The sequence below is a fragment of the Dermacentor andersoni genome, chromosome 9 (genome assembly GCF_023375885.2).
Source record: "Dermacentor andersoni chromosome 9, qqDerAnde1_hic_scaffold, whole genome shotgun sequence".
NCBI classification, from domain to species: domain Eukaryota; kingdom Metazoa; phylum Arthropoda; class Arachnida; order Ixodida; family Ixodidae; genus Dermacentor; species Dermacentor andersoni.
In genome coordinates, this window is record NC_092822.1 from 855,443 (window position 1) to 871,414 (window position 15,972).

A 15,972-nucleotide genomic window follows, 5' to 3' on the forward strand; every position below is an offset into this window, starting at 1 on the left:
GTCCGTGCCCCGTCACGTGCGCCTCTATCGAGGCGTTCCTTCTTGCCCTCAACTCCGAGAGTATAAGAGCAGCTGCCCCCGGACGCCAAGAGAGAGGCTCCGATTTCTTCCGTTGAGTTACGTGCTCTCCCGTCTCTCCACTTCGGTCGACCTGACCGCCCGCTCTTTTGCGATGCTAGAATAAACAAGTTGTTCTGTTACCAGTCGACTCATGCTTCGCCGGGACCTTCGGATGCTTCCAGTTGTGCCCCAGGCCGCCAGGCCAACGCTACCCTTGGAGCTTGCGACCCATTTGCAACAACTCGTGCCAGCAGTGCGATTGCAATAACGGGAGTCAGCGCTGAGATTCCAACACCAGAGTGGATCCGCGCTCGAGCACTGGGGCGGTCAGTCGCTCACAAAGGCCGAGCGCAGCAGGGGGATGGCGTGTGACGGTCTCAGTGGCTGAATTGAGATGCGGCCAGTCGCAAGCTCCTCAGCCGAAAGACAAAGATGCATCGGGAGAATAGCGCTTCTCGCCGAGCGGCGGAGAGGGAGTCTCCTCGGTTCCAAGAAAGAGAAAGGAGGGAACACCCCTCAGTTCCTGGCTGCGGCGTCACAGCCAGGCGCAAGGAGCCGCAAAACCTGTCCAGCTACCTTCCGTGAGCGAGGACGTGATCATCACATGATAACCACGCAGCTGCTCTGGAGATATTGGGATGCGCGTGCGATCCCACAACACCCCCTCCTTAAAATCACCTTTTCGCCGCGAAGAGGCCGCCGTCAGCTGAGGCTTTCCTGAGAGGGACATGCTACTCTGACATCAACACGGTTTGAGTCCATGTTGGTGAGGGAGCAGCTCTAGCTGCAGACCGCCATTGTCGCCGTGTAGACAGTTGCGAGCCAGCCCGGACAGTGAATGATGGTACGGAGTAGCTTGGCAGTTTGTAACGAGATGTAGTACGAGGCAAGAAGGCTACTGTAGGTCCGGGTCACCTTGCTTCTCGGCGGTGTCACCTGCCTAGTCAGATGTGACGGGTCCGTGGTGGCGAAATTGCCCCGGGATTTCTCATGGCTGCTTCAATTATGCTGAAGCGATTCCCGAGCCAGCCTCAAGATGGCAGAGGACAGCTGTCTTCTGATGTTCCCAGAGGTCGTTGTCCTCTGGTACGGTCCAATGCGCTTCTTACTGTTTGTCCCGACACAGTTTTCTCTGTCGTTGTGCCTCCGCTGCTGTCGCAGATTTTGGCACGCAAGATCAGCAAAGGTGCACTGACTCACCCCTTACGATGGCTTGCACCTCGATACACTGCAGGGGTCCACTCTGTTCTTGCAGGCGAAGTCTTCCGCTCGGCCTTGAGGCTGGGTGCTTGGTTGCGGGATTTGCAACTTGGTCGTGGGGTTGTGCGGCGCGGTTCGGCGAATTCGGCGTCGCTGCCATCATTTCGGACTGGAAGCTGCTCGCTGTGCTTCTCACCTCGTTGTTGGCTACAGGAGGGTCCGCTTTTCTCGCCGCCTGTTGCGTGGAATGTGCTGCTAACTGCTCTCGACCTGCTCGTTCGTACCCACAGTGGAGACGGTCTTTTCTGCTTGCTTGTTGTCGCACGGCTGCTGATGGGCGGTCTATTGCTGTGACAATGTGGTTAGCCTCTCTTGCTTCTTCCAAGCACGTGCTCGCTCTGGAAGCCTGCACGGTAGACATTGGAGGAGCATTCTGTCTGATACCGCGCACAATAAGATAGCCTTTGCGAACCGGACAGAGTTTGTTCTGCCAAGATCGTAAATTGTAACACCCCATTGGGCTCGAATGTCGAGCTGTGCCACCCGATGCCACTGCCTGCGCGGGAGAGCGTCCTCCTCAGGCCACTCGTTCCCTCTGTCGTAGTAGGGTTTGAAGTCACAGAGATGCATCGGGCAGCTGATCAGTCTGAACTTCAAGTCCACCAGCCTTTACACGAGCAAAGAAACAGTCTCTTGCACCCGGTATGGTCCTGTCCATTCAGGCGCCAGAGAAGCTGAGAATTTCTTAATGGCGTCGCTTAGGATGTGATTCCACCTCAACACCAGGCCGCCCACTTTGTAGTGAACTTCCGGATGAGAGCGGTAGTACTGCGCTTTCTGCTTGGCATGCGCAGTGCTCGGGTTCTGTTGCGCTTTGCCTAAAGCCTCTGTTACCTTCATGCGCAGCCCAGTCACATAATCAGCGCGTGCCGACGAAATAACCAGTTCCGCACTGCTGCATTCCTGTAGAGTATGTTCTACCGATTCAACAGCTCCCTCCCAAGGTTAAGAGTGGCGGGTGTATACCCAGTCGATCCATTCACTGTTCACCTGATCGCAAATCCAATTTCAGGAAGAGAAGTGTCCCACTCATTATGCATTTCCGTAAATGCAACGAACATGTGCTTGATGTTGCGGTTCATACGTTCAGTGGGATTCGTCTGGGCATGGTTCATGGTTGTTCTCCTGTGCTTGATGCCGAGAGCTGCACAAGAGCCCACGAAGTGTTTGGCAGTAAAGTAGGATGCATTGTCCGTTATCAGCTGCTCAGGATAGCCTAATCATGTAAACACCTCAATCAGCTTTCCCATGATTACACGTGCCGACAGCTTTCATAGGGGGAAAAGTTGCACCCACTTGCTGAAATGGTCTGTGACTACGTGAAGGAATGGGTTCCTGCTTGGTGTCCTGGGGTAAGGTCTCATGACGTCACATGCCGCAATTTGCCACGGTGTTTGGCTATTGATCAGCTGCATGAGCCCGGGTGGTCGTCCACTACACGGCTTCTCGCGTTGGCACACGTTGCAAGAGCGGGCGTAGCGCATCACATCCCGCTTCATTCCAGGCCAGGTAATAAAGCGGCGCAACTTAAGGTAAGTCTGAGGGCCACTCGCATGCCCGGCGAGGCATGTACCGTGAAAGTAGTGTAAAAGTGCTACTCTCAGCATGCGTGGAATCACTGCTTTGAAGGACTCATGTGTATCCTTCTCCGTGGCAATGCACCTCAGCAGGACGCCGACAGAGTCTAGCAGGTAGGAATCCAACACGCTCGCAGCACTAGCAGTTGTTTCGGAGCGCCGCGCACCCACAGCAATACCAGCTGCATCCATGTGTGCTGCGGCCATGCCGCCGGGCTCCCGGAGCCCCTCAACATTTTTCTTACATAAACGATCCTCTCGCTGTGCCTCTAACAGCTCTTTTCTGTTGAACACGCTCCCCACTGAACTGATGCAGTCCAAGTGGTTCACGCTTTCGTCCTGAGAAGGTGGTTCGTCCACCCTTCCTTTGGGACTAGCGCCGTAAAGCATTGCAACAGTTACTCTGCTCTTAGGCTGAGTCACTGAGGAGTCACGATGGGCATTAATGTTACCCCTCCTGACCACCTCAATTTTTGCAGCGGTTAGTCCGCTCTCAAGCTCAGTTTTGGGCGAGGTGAGTTGAGTAGTAATGTTACTCTTCTCACCGTCAACAGGTGCGTGTGAAAGTGCGTCTGCCACAACATTGTTCTTTCCTCTCCTGTAGCGAACAGTAAAGTTGTGTCGCTGCAGGAGAAGTGCCTATCGCATGAGCCGGCTGCTCGGCTCTCCTATATGCCTAAGCCAAGTTAATGCCATATGATCAGTCTCAATAATGAATGGACCTCCATCAATGTAGTAGTCAAACTTTTTGACAGTGAAAATGATTGCGAGACATTCCTTTTCTGTTATGGAATAATTTCGCTCTGCGGGAGTCAAAGAGCAGCTGGCAAATGCTACCGGGCACAAGCTACCTTCATGCTGTTGGAGCAAAACCGTTCCTAGGCCAAGGTTGCTGGCGTCCGTATGTATAACTAATTCCTTGCTCAAATCTGGTAGCCTTAACTCAGTGGTTTCCCCGAGCATGTTTACGAGGTTGCGCAGTGCCGCCTCTTGCTCGGGATCCACCTCTACGGCTCACCTTTCCTCAACAACATAATTAAGGGGGCTTGCAGTGCAGCGCAGTTTGGGATGAAGTGGAGATAGAAGTTCACCAGCCCCCAAAGCGTCTCAGTCCGCCTATGTCTGCCGGAGACGGGTAGCTCAATAATGCCTGAATCTTGTCATCACACGGCAGAAGGAATCCGCTATCCAGAGTAAACCCCAGTAGCGTTACTCGGGTTGCTGCTATCTGGGTCTTGTTGGCCGGGTTTAGCGTTATCCCCGCAGACGTCAGACACTCCAACACGTCCCTAAGTTGGCATAAGTGCTTATCAAAGGTACGCGACTATACCACATCGTCTAGGTAAGCAAGAGCGCAGTGCCACCTTGCGTCACCCAAGACACGGTCCATTAGGCGCCGGTAAGTCGCAGGCGCACCGACCAGTCCAAAGGGCATTCTGGTAAACTGAAAAAGTCCCCTGTGAAGAGTGAAGGCAGTCTCCTCTCGGTCACAGGGATCTACCTCCACCTGAAAGTATCCTCTGCTTGCATCGAGCATAGTGAAGTACTCTGCTCCGCCAACGTCGGATTTGATCGAGGGAATGCTAGGAAGCGGATATGCGTCCTTGCGTGTCACCTCGTTAAGACGGCGATAGTCAACTCAAAGGAGGGGCGTCCCATCCATTTTAGGAACCAACACCACAGGAAAACCTCATGGGCTGCCTGCCCTTTCAACAAAACCTGTATCGAGCAGTTCGTCCAGGGCACTGTCTAGTGCTTTCCTCTTAGCCAAACTCACCAGCTGAGGATGGCATTTCCACAGAGAAGCATCACCCGTCTCAATTTCGTGCCTGTATAGCGTAGTGCAACCAGGCCGCTCTGTGAATACGGCATCATATTCATTCAGAAGCGATGAGAGGTGAGCCTTTTCTTCCCCCGACAAACTGCTTGAGCCATCCGCAACGGGTGGTCTCGTTCGCCCCTCACTACGGTACACTGTGCCACAGCAGTGGGTGTTAGGGGGCATGCGAGAGGTGAGCAGTTCCATTCCGCACCTTTTTTCTCAGTGCGGCTGGCTGGTTGGCATGTTAACCTGGCTGCAACCATTCTGAGGGACCTTTCCGGGCAATCGTTGGGTTGGTCCGCGCGCGAAGCATCATTGAACGAAGTTGTCCGACGCTTTTTGAAATGTAACGAAAGGTTTCAGGCTGCCACATGCTCGGTCCCTATATTCTCTGTTGCAGACGTCAATAACAATGCCCATCTTGGCGAGGAAGTCTCTACCAACAATTATAGGAACCGACAGGCCGAGGAGGTGAGTGAGGCATTGTCGCCTTACCCGTTTTTCCCACCGCACCACAAGCCTAGCAGCACTGCTCACGTGCACCATGCCACTGGCGAATAGGAAAGTCACATTACTCTCTCTCAGTCTGGCGCCGTTCCGCCGGAGATGTTCACACACCTCGTCGCCAAAGAACGAAGCGCTCGTTCCCATGTCTAACAGCGCAAAAAACCTGCACCAGGCGACTGTAACCTCTATGAGCGGCACCGGCGTGTCATTGGGTGGTCCGAAACGACAAGCCAGCAGGGCAAGGAGTTCATGTGTCTCACTTCGTGCCGCTGTAACTGCCACCGACCATGCAGCGTTGCTCACCGGCAGCCCCGTTCGTCTCCCGAAAGCGGGTGCTCTCAGTTCGCAGGCTGTCTGCAAACCCGGGCGTAGTGCCCCGGCTGGTTCCACCAATAACAGAGCGTAGTCGGCCTTTGTTGGGCTTGGCGTTCAGTGCCTCACACCGGTTGACCATTGTTCCTCCCTATCGATTGCTCCCTTCCCTTGCAAGCACGCCATGCTCTGGCATCCTCGGGTCCGCATGTCGACCACAATTCTGCTTACCTCAGCCATCGGCAGCGCATGCTGCACGCATGGCATAAGTGTACGGGTCGAGAGCCCGGTCAGATAATTCCCAACTGCTTCTCAGGGATTCATATTGAAAGCAACCGCACCATCTGCCCGAGAACAAGTGCGAAAAGTGTCCCTGTTCCTCGCGCATCGCGGCTCAAGTGCCTGCAACATTGGGGGTGGAGGTCGGTATGAACGCGAGGCGAGTATGTCTGCCTGTATGCACTTTGCCTCCGAGGCCAGCTCATCCAAATTCCTGAACTTGCTGCCTCTCAAGTACGCTGCGAAGGTGGGATGAGCTAGTTGCAGTGACTCGCTCCACCTTATCGCAGTTTGGAGAAGAGGGATCAGCAGTACGATAAAGTTCATCCATTGCCCTTACGTACTCGAGCAAGGATTCCTCCGGATGCTGAGTGTGTAGCTCCAACTCATGCTGCAGACGAAGCTGGTAATCTGCGGACAGGAATTCCTCGCGTAAGGTTGCTCGGAACTCGGCCAGCGTGCGAGACCGGTAGCCAGCAAGCCGGAACCAGTGTGCAGCGTGATCAGTCAGTGACACTGGTATGACACATTCCAGCATCTTGCCGTCAGACAGTCCCGTCACCTGCTGGTAAGTCAGCATGTGGTCGAGGTATTCGTTGACGCTGACTGAATCATGGTACCCGCCGTAGGTGGGTAAGTCCACCCTCATTCTCAGTCTAGCAGCTGTGGTGGATGTCAGCAGAGTGTTCTGCATGACACCTGTCAACCTTTTAATCAGGCGCATTGCATCGCACAACAGCGCCTGCCGAGGCTCGCTCTGGCCAGTAAAGTCCGGCACAGGAGCGGGACACGCTGAGCAAGTGTGCCGCTGTGGCTCCGTCCTCTCCACAAACTCTGCTGAAGGGTTCGACGTAATGTGCCTTGCGCCTTCACGGGTATGTCCTGCCGGAGAGAGTGCCTCATGTGTAGCGCTACCCTCTTCGAAGCTGATCAAATTCCTAGGGCTAACATTCACCGCAGGGTTTGACTGTGCAGTAGCAGTTACCACCGGTTCGAATTGTTGCCTGTTGGTAGACACCTGTGACAGCGTATACAATGGCTGTAAGTCAGCCCCGTTTGCTGTCATGGTTCGTTTGTGTGGTGGCAGTCACTCACACAATCAGACTCAACCTGTTACACCTCTAGCCCTGTGTTGGGTGCCAAATATAGGGGTATTACTCAAGTATGTGTGTGCGCACCTAACCCTTCTCTGGATCGCACTGTGCCAGCAGAGTGGCAGTTGCTCGCTAGCACTTTCACAGCAGCCCTAACAGTCAGAGCTGTGACCCTTAACCCGCGGTTCGCACTGAGTTGCGACCACGGTGGGTTAAGGCCAGCGGGGGCAGTGTGAGTATTGAACTTAAGGTGTTTATTCAGTTTATAGTTACAATATCAACACAGCAACAACAGCAAACACAAACACAAATACAAAACCACAGTGGCGGAGTGTTCCACACGTCTCAGGTGAAAGAAACCGCACAACGTTGGTAACCGCAAAAGAGGCTGATAAGTGTTCAGCTCACCCAGAGTGGATCCGCGTTCAGGCCCTGGGGCGGTCAGTCGCTCACGAAGGCCGAGCGCTGCAGGGGAACGGCGTGCAGCGGTCTCAGCGGCTGAATTAAGATGCGGCCAGTTGCAAGCTTCTCAGCCGAAAGACAAAGATGCATCGGGGGAATAGAGCTTCTCCCCGAGCGGCGGAGAGGGAGTCTTCCGTTTCCAAGAAAGGGAAATGGGGTGTCCTGGCTGCGGCGTTGCGGCCATGCGCAAAGAGCAGCGGAAGCGGCAAAACGTGTCCTCTCCCCACTACCCTCCATGAGCAAGCACGTGATCATCATGTTATAACTGCACAGCCACTCCAGAGATATCGGGATGTGCGTGCGATCCCAGAGACTGAACATCTGTATGCTGAAATGTAAGAACAACTTATTCTCTAGGGAAGCATGGCAAACCAGACAAGTCAATATTACATTTTACAATTGCCATTGCTGACATGACGCAATATAAGAGTAACCATATTTCTCACGCCTCTGCATGTAAGCTATGTGAATACAGTCAAGCCCACTCATAACGATACCGGTTTTAACAATATATTGAATATAACAATAAGTAGCTGCTGCAGCGGGAGCTTCTATGTATGTTCTATGGTAGAATAAACCATTTACTACAAAGCTCCCACGTGGTACTGTAAGTTATAACAATTAAATCCGGCCACTAGGAGTGTGCAAGAAGCCGTTGCTAAACTTTCAATCCAAGTATTCCAAAGTAGTAAAAAACGGAATTGCCATGTCGTGCCTTAAGTCTTCTCTCACCAGATCCTGCATGCCCAAGATGAGCGCCAGTTTTAATGCGCAGGTCCGGCGCCTATAAGAAGCAGGTTATCCTAGAGTAGCAGTGGCCACTGTGGCTGAGCGCCTAAAGAAGTCGGTTTCGAGATGAACGGATGTGATTACAGAAAGCAGTAATAGCAAAAAAGGAGTAGTGGCTATTCCGTACATTCATTCGGTGTCGCACAGGCTTAAAAAAGTTGCAAGTAGATATGATGTTACTGCTCCCAATAAGCTAGGTAAGATATGCGCTGCCGTACAGAGGAAAAAAGAGCAGGTAAAAGGCAAAAAAAAAAAAGAAAAGAAGATATTTGTCCAGTGAAACACAATAGGAACAACAGTTTTAGTGACTGTCGTATGGGTGTGGTTTATAAAATTCCCCTTAGCTGTGGACAGTTCTACGTAGGGCTAACGGGATGCTGTATCAATCAGAGGCTAATGGAACATAAAAGGTCGTTAACCGATGGATTCCCCTTCTAATGTTTCCCTACATTGCCACGATTGTAACTGCACACCAGAGTTAAATGAATGCGCAGTATTTTACAGGCATAAGAATGAAGATACGCGTCTTATGGTAGAGGCATGGCATATCTATAATGGTGGAAGTGGGTGCGTGATCCAGCCTTCGATTACTTTGCATAAGGAAGAGATTAAGTGCCTTAACAGTTATCTCTCACGTAGACCGGCACATGTACCTGACTGACACGTGGTGATACCATTCCTGAGCTTGTGCAGATGAGTTTTGTGTCTTTCTTTTTTCACCTCAGTGCTCCCTTCACTTGATAGTCGGCGTTCGTGTTGTCCACTTCTCTATTCTTGTGTCCTGTCTGCACGCTCACCTTTTTTTTGCATAATGAAAAAATTATGCATGGCTCTGCTATCGCAAACACCAGAAACTAGCGGAGCTGGGGGAAGCCCAGTAAAATTTAGTGAAAGCTAGACTAAGTGTGCAGTTGGGCACTACTTTACTGGCCTTCTCCCAGCTCCACTGGTCTCTGGTGTTTGCGATAGCAGAGCCACATATAATTTTTTTCCCACTGCGCGAATGAGGACCGCCGTACACAGCATAAGGGTTTTTACCGGAGAGCAATGACATCACACCACCTGTGTCCCAACCGCGCTACTCCTTCTTTTCTGCTAGGCTCCAGCCACCCTTACCGGGTCGCTATGCTGCGCGATGCCATCTTTATACTCTACTTTCACTCTCTCTCAGCTCTCTCTCGCCCAGCTTGGCGAAGCTACGGACATCAAGACAAACCCAGCGAGGTTCTAACAGCTCCACTATAAAATAAATGCACAAGACAATGCTGGACTTGCAATTGAAGTTTATTGCGAACAAATTCTGTGGACTGGAAAAAGAGATAAGCGAAGCTTTCTATATCAGAAAGTCAGGCAGAAAGTCGGGACACAGTTATGTGTGAGTGAAACTTTGGTCCACCTCGCTAATAATAAACTTGAATCTTTAAATCTATCTCTAAAGATACCATGCTAAGCACGTGTTGAGAGCCGGTGGGCAGGGGTCTTGTGGCTAGGCTTTCTTTCTTGTCTTTCACTGCTTGGTTTTTGCACATGTGTGGCGGTGACCTACACAATTTGTTTGCAATAAACTTCAGTTATAAGTCCGGCGTTGTCCTGTGTGTTTATTTTCTCTAAGTGCTCGCATCTTTAGCTGCTGGAACCATCATATTGTCATCATGCACCAACTGGCCCAGAAAACCACTGTACTTAACTGTTATAAGGGGGCTCTCGAATGTGCTACAATCAGTTTGTCTATGACAACATGCACTGGCTGAAATAAAACTGTTGGAACAAGAAGTTATGGCAAGAGAGGATTTTTTCGAATTTTGATAAATTTGGTTGTTGACAAGTCGTGCAAGTGCTGTAATCATATATTGATGGTTAATCATGATGCACATGTGCCGCACAGACAATGTGCTGTCCACCTTCGACCTGAAGTGTGCTGCACTGTGTATAACAAAGATGCTCTGTTACAATCCTGGCCCCCTTGCAGAAAACAGAGTGGAACCTGAGACACAGTGCTTACCAGTCATCTTCAAGGCCACAGGGTAGGACTCATTTGCAGTGGTAGGTATGCTGCTTTCTCTGTCAGCAGCCAACATGCTGGCATCTCCACCGCCGTCCTCAGCACTGTGTGCCTCGTCACAAGTGGGCTCCGGGAGCAGCAAACCAGGATTGTCACCACAAGACTGGTTCAGCCCTTTCCCCTCACTTTCATAGCTGTTGTCTTCAAACGAGTGCCCACACAAGCAAGGACTGTCAGGTGACACTCCAGAAGCACTTGGTTCTTCCAGCAGCAATTCTGGTCTCCCACGGTCAGTTCTGCTACCAGATAACATCATGGGTTTCAAATTGGGACTTGAGGTGATTCTGGTCGGTGTACCTATGCCAACCTCAGCTGCCATGTTTTCAACATTCCTCTCTGCTGTGCTTTGGTTTCCTTTGCTAGACACTTTACCAGCACAGTCAGGATAGAGGATGTCATGAAGTTGGGAATCAGATGCATGACCAAAGATGTTCCGTTGTCCATTTCTTTCATATGTCCCTGCTGCTTCACAGAAAAGTCCCAAGTTACTGGGCTGCTCTGTTTCCATGGCAACACGGCTTGTCGACCTGCCAGTTACTCTCATGTGTGTGCCAGTTATAACTGAGTAGAGCAGGTCATCATGGCTGACGCTGGCTGCTGTAGTTGGTGGAATCCCATGTGCAGGTTGTGCAGCCCTCTTAATGCACGGTGAAGACAGACACCTGGAATTAGAGCTCGGAGACCTGGGATGCAGTGAAACACATATGCTGCATTTTTCAATTGTGATGGCCTTTGCATGTCACAGAATTACACATAAAAACAACTCTTTGGAAATGTGTGGCACTAGAACAAGGTCAGATTTGGCAGATGTTTTCAGGTTTTCACTGGAAGCATTAGGGAATTGCACTCATGCACTGAAAATTACCAGACTAAAAAACACCAGTAAACAGGAACTGGTTTTTGAACACAATCTTTGTCATAATGGCAAAGAAATTGGCCAAGCTTACCCTGCTACCCTGTTGACAAAGAACAAAGATAGGTCCACCTATCGAAACATCGGCCAGGCTTGTCTGAAGCACTTTAGCCCTGTTTACCCAATTTTATGCCTCAGTGTCATATTTAGCCAAAAGTGGCAGACTCATGGCAACCCTGAGTCACATATAATGCACCAAGCCATTCTTCGATGTCAAACGTGAGGCACATATGTTAGGTAACCTATGTGCCACCCACACATACAAGCCTCTCCCAATGCACAACCAAGCACTAAGTAGTATACCTCATCATTCGTGCCCCTTCAAACATAAGAGTTTCTTACAAAAATTGTTAGAGGGAACTCTGGTGCTAATGTTTGCGGAATTTGCAGTAATCTTATCTTTATGCCTTCAACTGCCTCTTAATGCATATGTTTTTCACATCTCATAGACCTGCCACACACACCTCAGGCAAGCCTCAACAATTCATTAGTTGCCATGTACAATGGTTTCGATGAGCTGACATCTATTCCCTCACAGCAGCAGCATGAGGCACTCTAGCTCAGAACCATATTGACACGTGTACGGGCGACACGTTTCACCACCCAACAAATGTTATCGCACAGCGCAGGACGTGCCTGCATGTATCGGAAGTTTCTGGAATGTTATCGATGGTTCTATCCGCTGTCTGTGACCGAACCTTGTGTAATCTGATTGCATGTATGCGCAACGCAAATAGTGTAGAGCTTTGTGGAAGACGCGCGGGTCCCAGCAATTAGTCTGGAACATTCAACGATTGATGTATAAAAGCCGATGCGCTTGACCCGTTGATCAGATATTCGACGATCACCGACTGTGTTCGCCGCTGTCGCTGTTCTTTGAGTGTAGTCTGTTTTAGAGGCCACAAGATCGCCCAATAAAATGTGTGGGGGTTCCACTCTGCGTGCGGCTAGGGCTGAAGGCGAGCTCCGGATCTAGCCCCACGCAGTCGCTTCGTGGTACTCCCAACCCGTAGCGCGGGAATCGCGGCTACGCCGGGTTCGGACGAATAAGGCAACCAGCGGTGTCAACGGTAACAACGTTTATTGCTATTAGCAATAGCGAACACTCGCAGAGGGACGTCCTCTCAGTAATAGTAGTAAAAAGGCTTGCCTCGTTGTCTGGGTGGGTCAGACAAACGAGATCACTCATGGGATGCGGCAGGTGCTGTCGTCCAGGCGGTCCAAGGTGTCGGCGTCCCAAGAGAGCGAGTCTCTCCCGGTGGCGCGCTTTTATGCTTTTCTACCTTTTTGCGAGGGGAAGTCCTCCTCGCCCACCGGATACGTTTCCCTTTCCCGTGAGCCGCGTAGGGGAAGAGGGGTACGCGCGTCATCAGAGCGACGGAGAAAAAGAGGGCGCGTAGTGCCTCTCTCCCATGTCTACGCCGGCCCATTCCGTCGCCACGTGCGAACGGGACGCCGCGGGTACGCGGGAGGAAACGGAGGCGGGTGCTCCCCACAAATGCTAGTTTCGTCTTTCCCAGTTTCGCTGCTTTCTTCACCGTCACTACCACGTGACATCTGGTGGATGTGCTTTGCATTCATGTATCGGACGCCACCACAAAGCCGTGACCCAAGTCCGAACGCGGAAGACATCACCAATGTTAACAAGAACCAGCGCGGTAGCCGCAGGCTGCAAGGACTGCCCCCGGAGCACGGACTTTTGCTTGAGATGAGCAGGAAGATTGTCACCAAGTCCACCCCAATGGCAGCCCCAGCGTCCCCCATCGTGCTGCCGCAGCCCATGGAGCCTCCTTGTTCTGCGGTTCAATGTTCGAGGACCCAGAAAGCTGGCTTGAGATGTATGAGAGAGTTGCTAAATTTAACAGCTGGAACAGCGTCGACAAACTGCGACATGTCTTCTTCGCATTAGAAGACGCTGCCAGGACGTGGTTTGAGAACCGAGAAGCCACCTTAACCCTTTGAAGGTTTTCGGCGTACATGTACGGCGGCGGTTTTCTGTCCCGCAAGGTCTTAGCAGTACGGGTACGGTTCCGACGCTCCATTTGAAATTTCGTGCCATAATGACGATCTGTGCTCACCGGGAGGTGCTGCCACCTCTTAGCACTTACAAGATGCGTTTGAAATTGGTGCTACCTTCTTGGGGAGATAAACAGAGCTGATTGCTAGCTTCAGCGCGTCGCTCAGACTGCAGCAACGCCCCTTTGGCGGTTTCGGTTTCGCCGCGTGATCGCAACGGAGGCGCGCGAAACGCATTTCTTTTCTTTGTCGGCACTCTCTTGCCAAGCGGTGGAAGTTGATTTCTATCTTGATTGGCGTTGCTCTTAGCTTGCTTATCAGAGCCGTTCGCGAGGTATTCTCGCTCTGAGTGGCAACGCGCTTTCGCGGTTTCGGTTCCGCCGCGTGATCGCAACGAAGGCGCGCGAAACGTGGTTTTTCTCTTTGTCGGCACGCTCTCGCAGGGGCGGTGGAAGTTGATTTCTATCTTGATTGGCACTGCTCTTAGCTTGTTTATCACCACCGCTCACGAGGTATTCTCGCTCTCCGCGGCAACGCGCTTACGCGAGAGGGTGCCTCAGACCTCTGCCCGATGCAGCCGCATGCAGAGATGTCATGTGTGCGCCAACACAACTCCTCGCTCCAAGAGTACAGACACGCATTTTAGGTGTGCAGACTGCGATAAGGCGCTGCGCGTAGACTCGTGTTTCAAGGAGTACCACGCTTGGAAATACTATTGAACATTTTGCAGTTCTGAGTGATGCCGACACCAAAATACTGTTCCTAATTATTTTTTACTATATATTCCCGACTTTATACATTTTGTACATTCATGATCCGCAATAAATTAATTTGACCACCTGGGAAAGTTTTTTTCAAAATAATTCGACCCTCAAAGGGTTAACGACCTGGGCCTTGTTTCAAAGCGGCTTCCTGCAGACATTCGCAAGCGTCGTACGCCTAGAATAAGCCCACACGCTATTAGAAACCAGGGTTCAGCTACCTAATGAGACAACCGCGATCTTCACGGAGGAAATGAGCCGTCTATTCCGCCATGCCGACCCTGAAATGCCTGAGGAGAAGAAAGTCCACCACTCATGCGTGGTGTGACGGAGGAATTTTTGCCGCAATGGTACGAAGCCCACCGAAGACAGTCAACGAGTTTCTTCGTGAGGCCACCAGCATTGAGAAGACACTTGACATGCGAAACCAGCAATTCGACTGCTGCACTAACTCGACAAGCTTCACCGGAGTTCAGTCACTGGTTACTGACGACCTGCGCGAGACTATCTGAGCGGTCGTTCGCGCCGACGCCACAGGCATTCCTACAAAAAGCTGTCTGCGCCTCACGGTCGCGCCAACGACACAGGCATTCCTACAAAAAGCTGTCTGCGCGTCACGGTCGCGCCGACGCCACAGGCATTCCTACAAAATGCTGTCTGCGCCTCACAGTCGCGCCAACGACACAGGTACGGGAGCTACAGAAGTTGTTCCCGTCATCGCAACCTCAAGTGGCCTCAATCGCTTCAATCGTCAAAGAAGAAGTCCAAAAATCACTTGGAGTTCCCGAGGTGCAACCACAATCATCGCAGCCCCAGCCAGAAGCGATGACCTACACCGCCGTCGCCCGCCGTCAAGGTCTTCCTCCACGGCCACGCCAGGGCCCTGTAATGCCGAAATTCCGCCATCCACCGCCGCCGCCACCAGCATGCGCACTCGTTGCCCAGCGCAGCTACGCGAGGAATATGGACATTTGGTGAGCCCCCAACCATCGCCCGCTTTGCTATCACTGCGGCGAAGCCGGGCACATCTACCGCCGATGCCCAAACCGGGAGATGGGACTCCGAGGGTTCGCTGCTAATGCGCCGAGACCACAGATTGGCGAACGACCTCGCGATATCGCCAATTACCTCGCCGCCACTCAGTGGAGCCCTCGATGACCATCGCGTTCGCCGTCACCAGGCCGCTACCTGTCGCCGCAGCGCCGACCATACACCGGCCCAGCCCGGGGCCGTTCTGCAAGCCCATATACGGAAAACTAAAAGCAGCAACCGATGGAGGTTCGGTTGCAGTTCGTCGAACTGACGAAGATCCTCCGCCGACGACGAAGACGATGAAGAGACCATCTCGACGACATAATAACGACATGCCGCCGTCCTGACGAAGTCAGGAAGCCAAGATTACAACGACGAAAGGCGACTTGACGTTCTAGCTTCAGTTCCACACGACGCACCCGTGATCCGACGTCAAGCCTTAACTGCAACGCCAGCCAAAGAACCACCGACCTCGACGTGCTTTTAGACGGCCACGCAGTCACTGCCTTAGTCGACACAGGGGCCGACTGCTCCGTCATAAGTGGACACATCGTCGCCCAGTTCAAGAAGTTTAAGACTGCATGGGAGGGCCCCGCAATTCGGACCGCTGGAGGACACCTCAATAGGCCGACTGGAATCTGCACGGGAAGAATTACTGTTCATGACCGGACTTACCCTGTCACCTTCGTTATCCTCCAACAGTGTTCACGAAACGTCATTCTTGGCATGGACTTCCTGAACCAACATGGCGCAATCATCATCCTGAAGTCGAAATCGATAACTCTGTCGCAAGATCAAGCGATACCACCGGAGAGCTCCCGTGGTCACCACACCTTGAGTGTGCTTGAAGATCAAGTGAGCATCCCACTGCGCTCCAGCGTTGTAATTTCCGTCGGCACCGAAACACCCGCTGACGTAGAGGGCGTCATCGAGGGCGACCAGCATCTACTACTCGACCGTGAAATTTGCGTCGCAAGAGGGATCGCTCGACTCCACGGAGGGAAAGCGGAAGTGATGTTAACCAAC

General features: G+C 52.0%; 1 protein-coding gene across 5 annotated transcripts in view; it reads right to left on the reverse strand.

The window, feature by feature from the left end:
* The window catches only part of Grip163 (gamma-tubulin complex component 6), a 478,650-nt gene that overhangs the window by 131,821 nt on the left and 330,857 nt on the right, over positions 1-15,972 (reverse strand). For all 5 annotated transcript variants that reach the window (XM_055068412.2, XM_072284402.1, XM_050174613.3 and 2 more), the window contains exon 18: positions 10,165-10,907. In XM_055068412.2, coding sequence (XP_054924387.1) covers positions 10,165-10,907 — 743 coding nt within the window. The remainder of the gene's footprint in view (positions 1-10,164; positions 10,908-15,972) is intronic.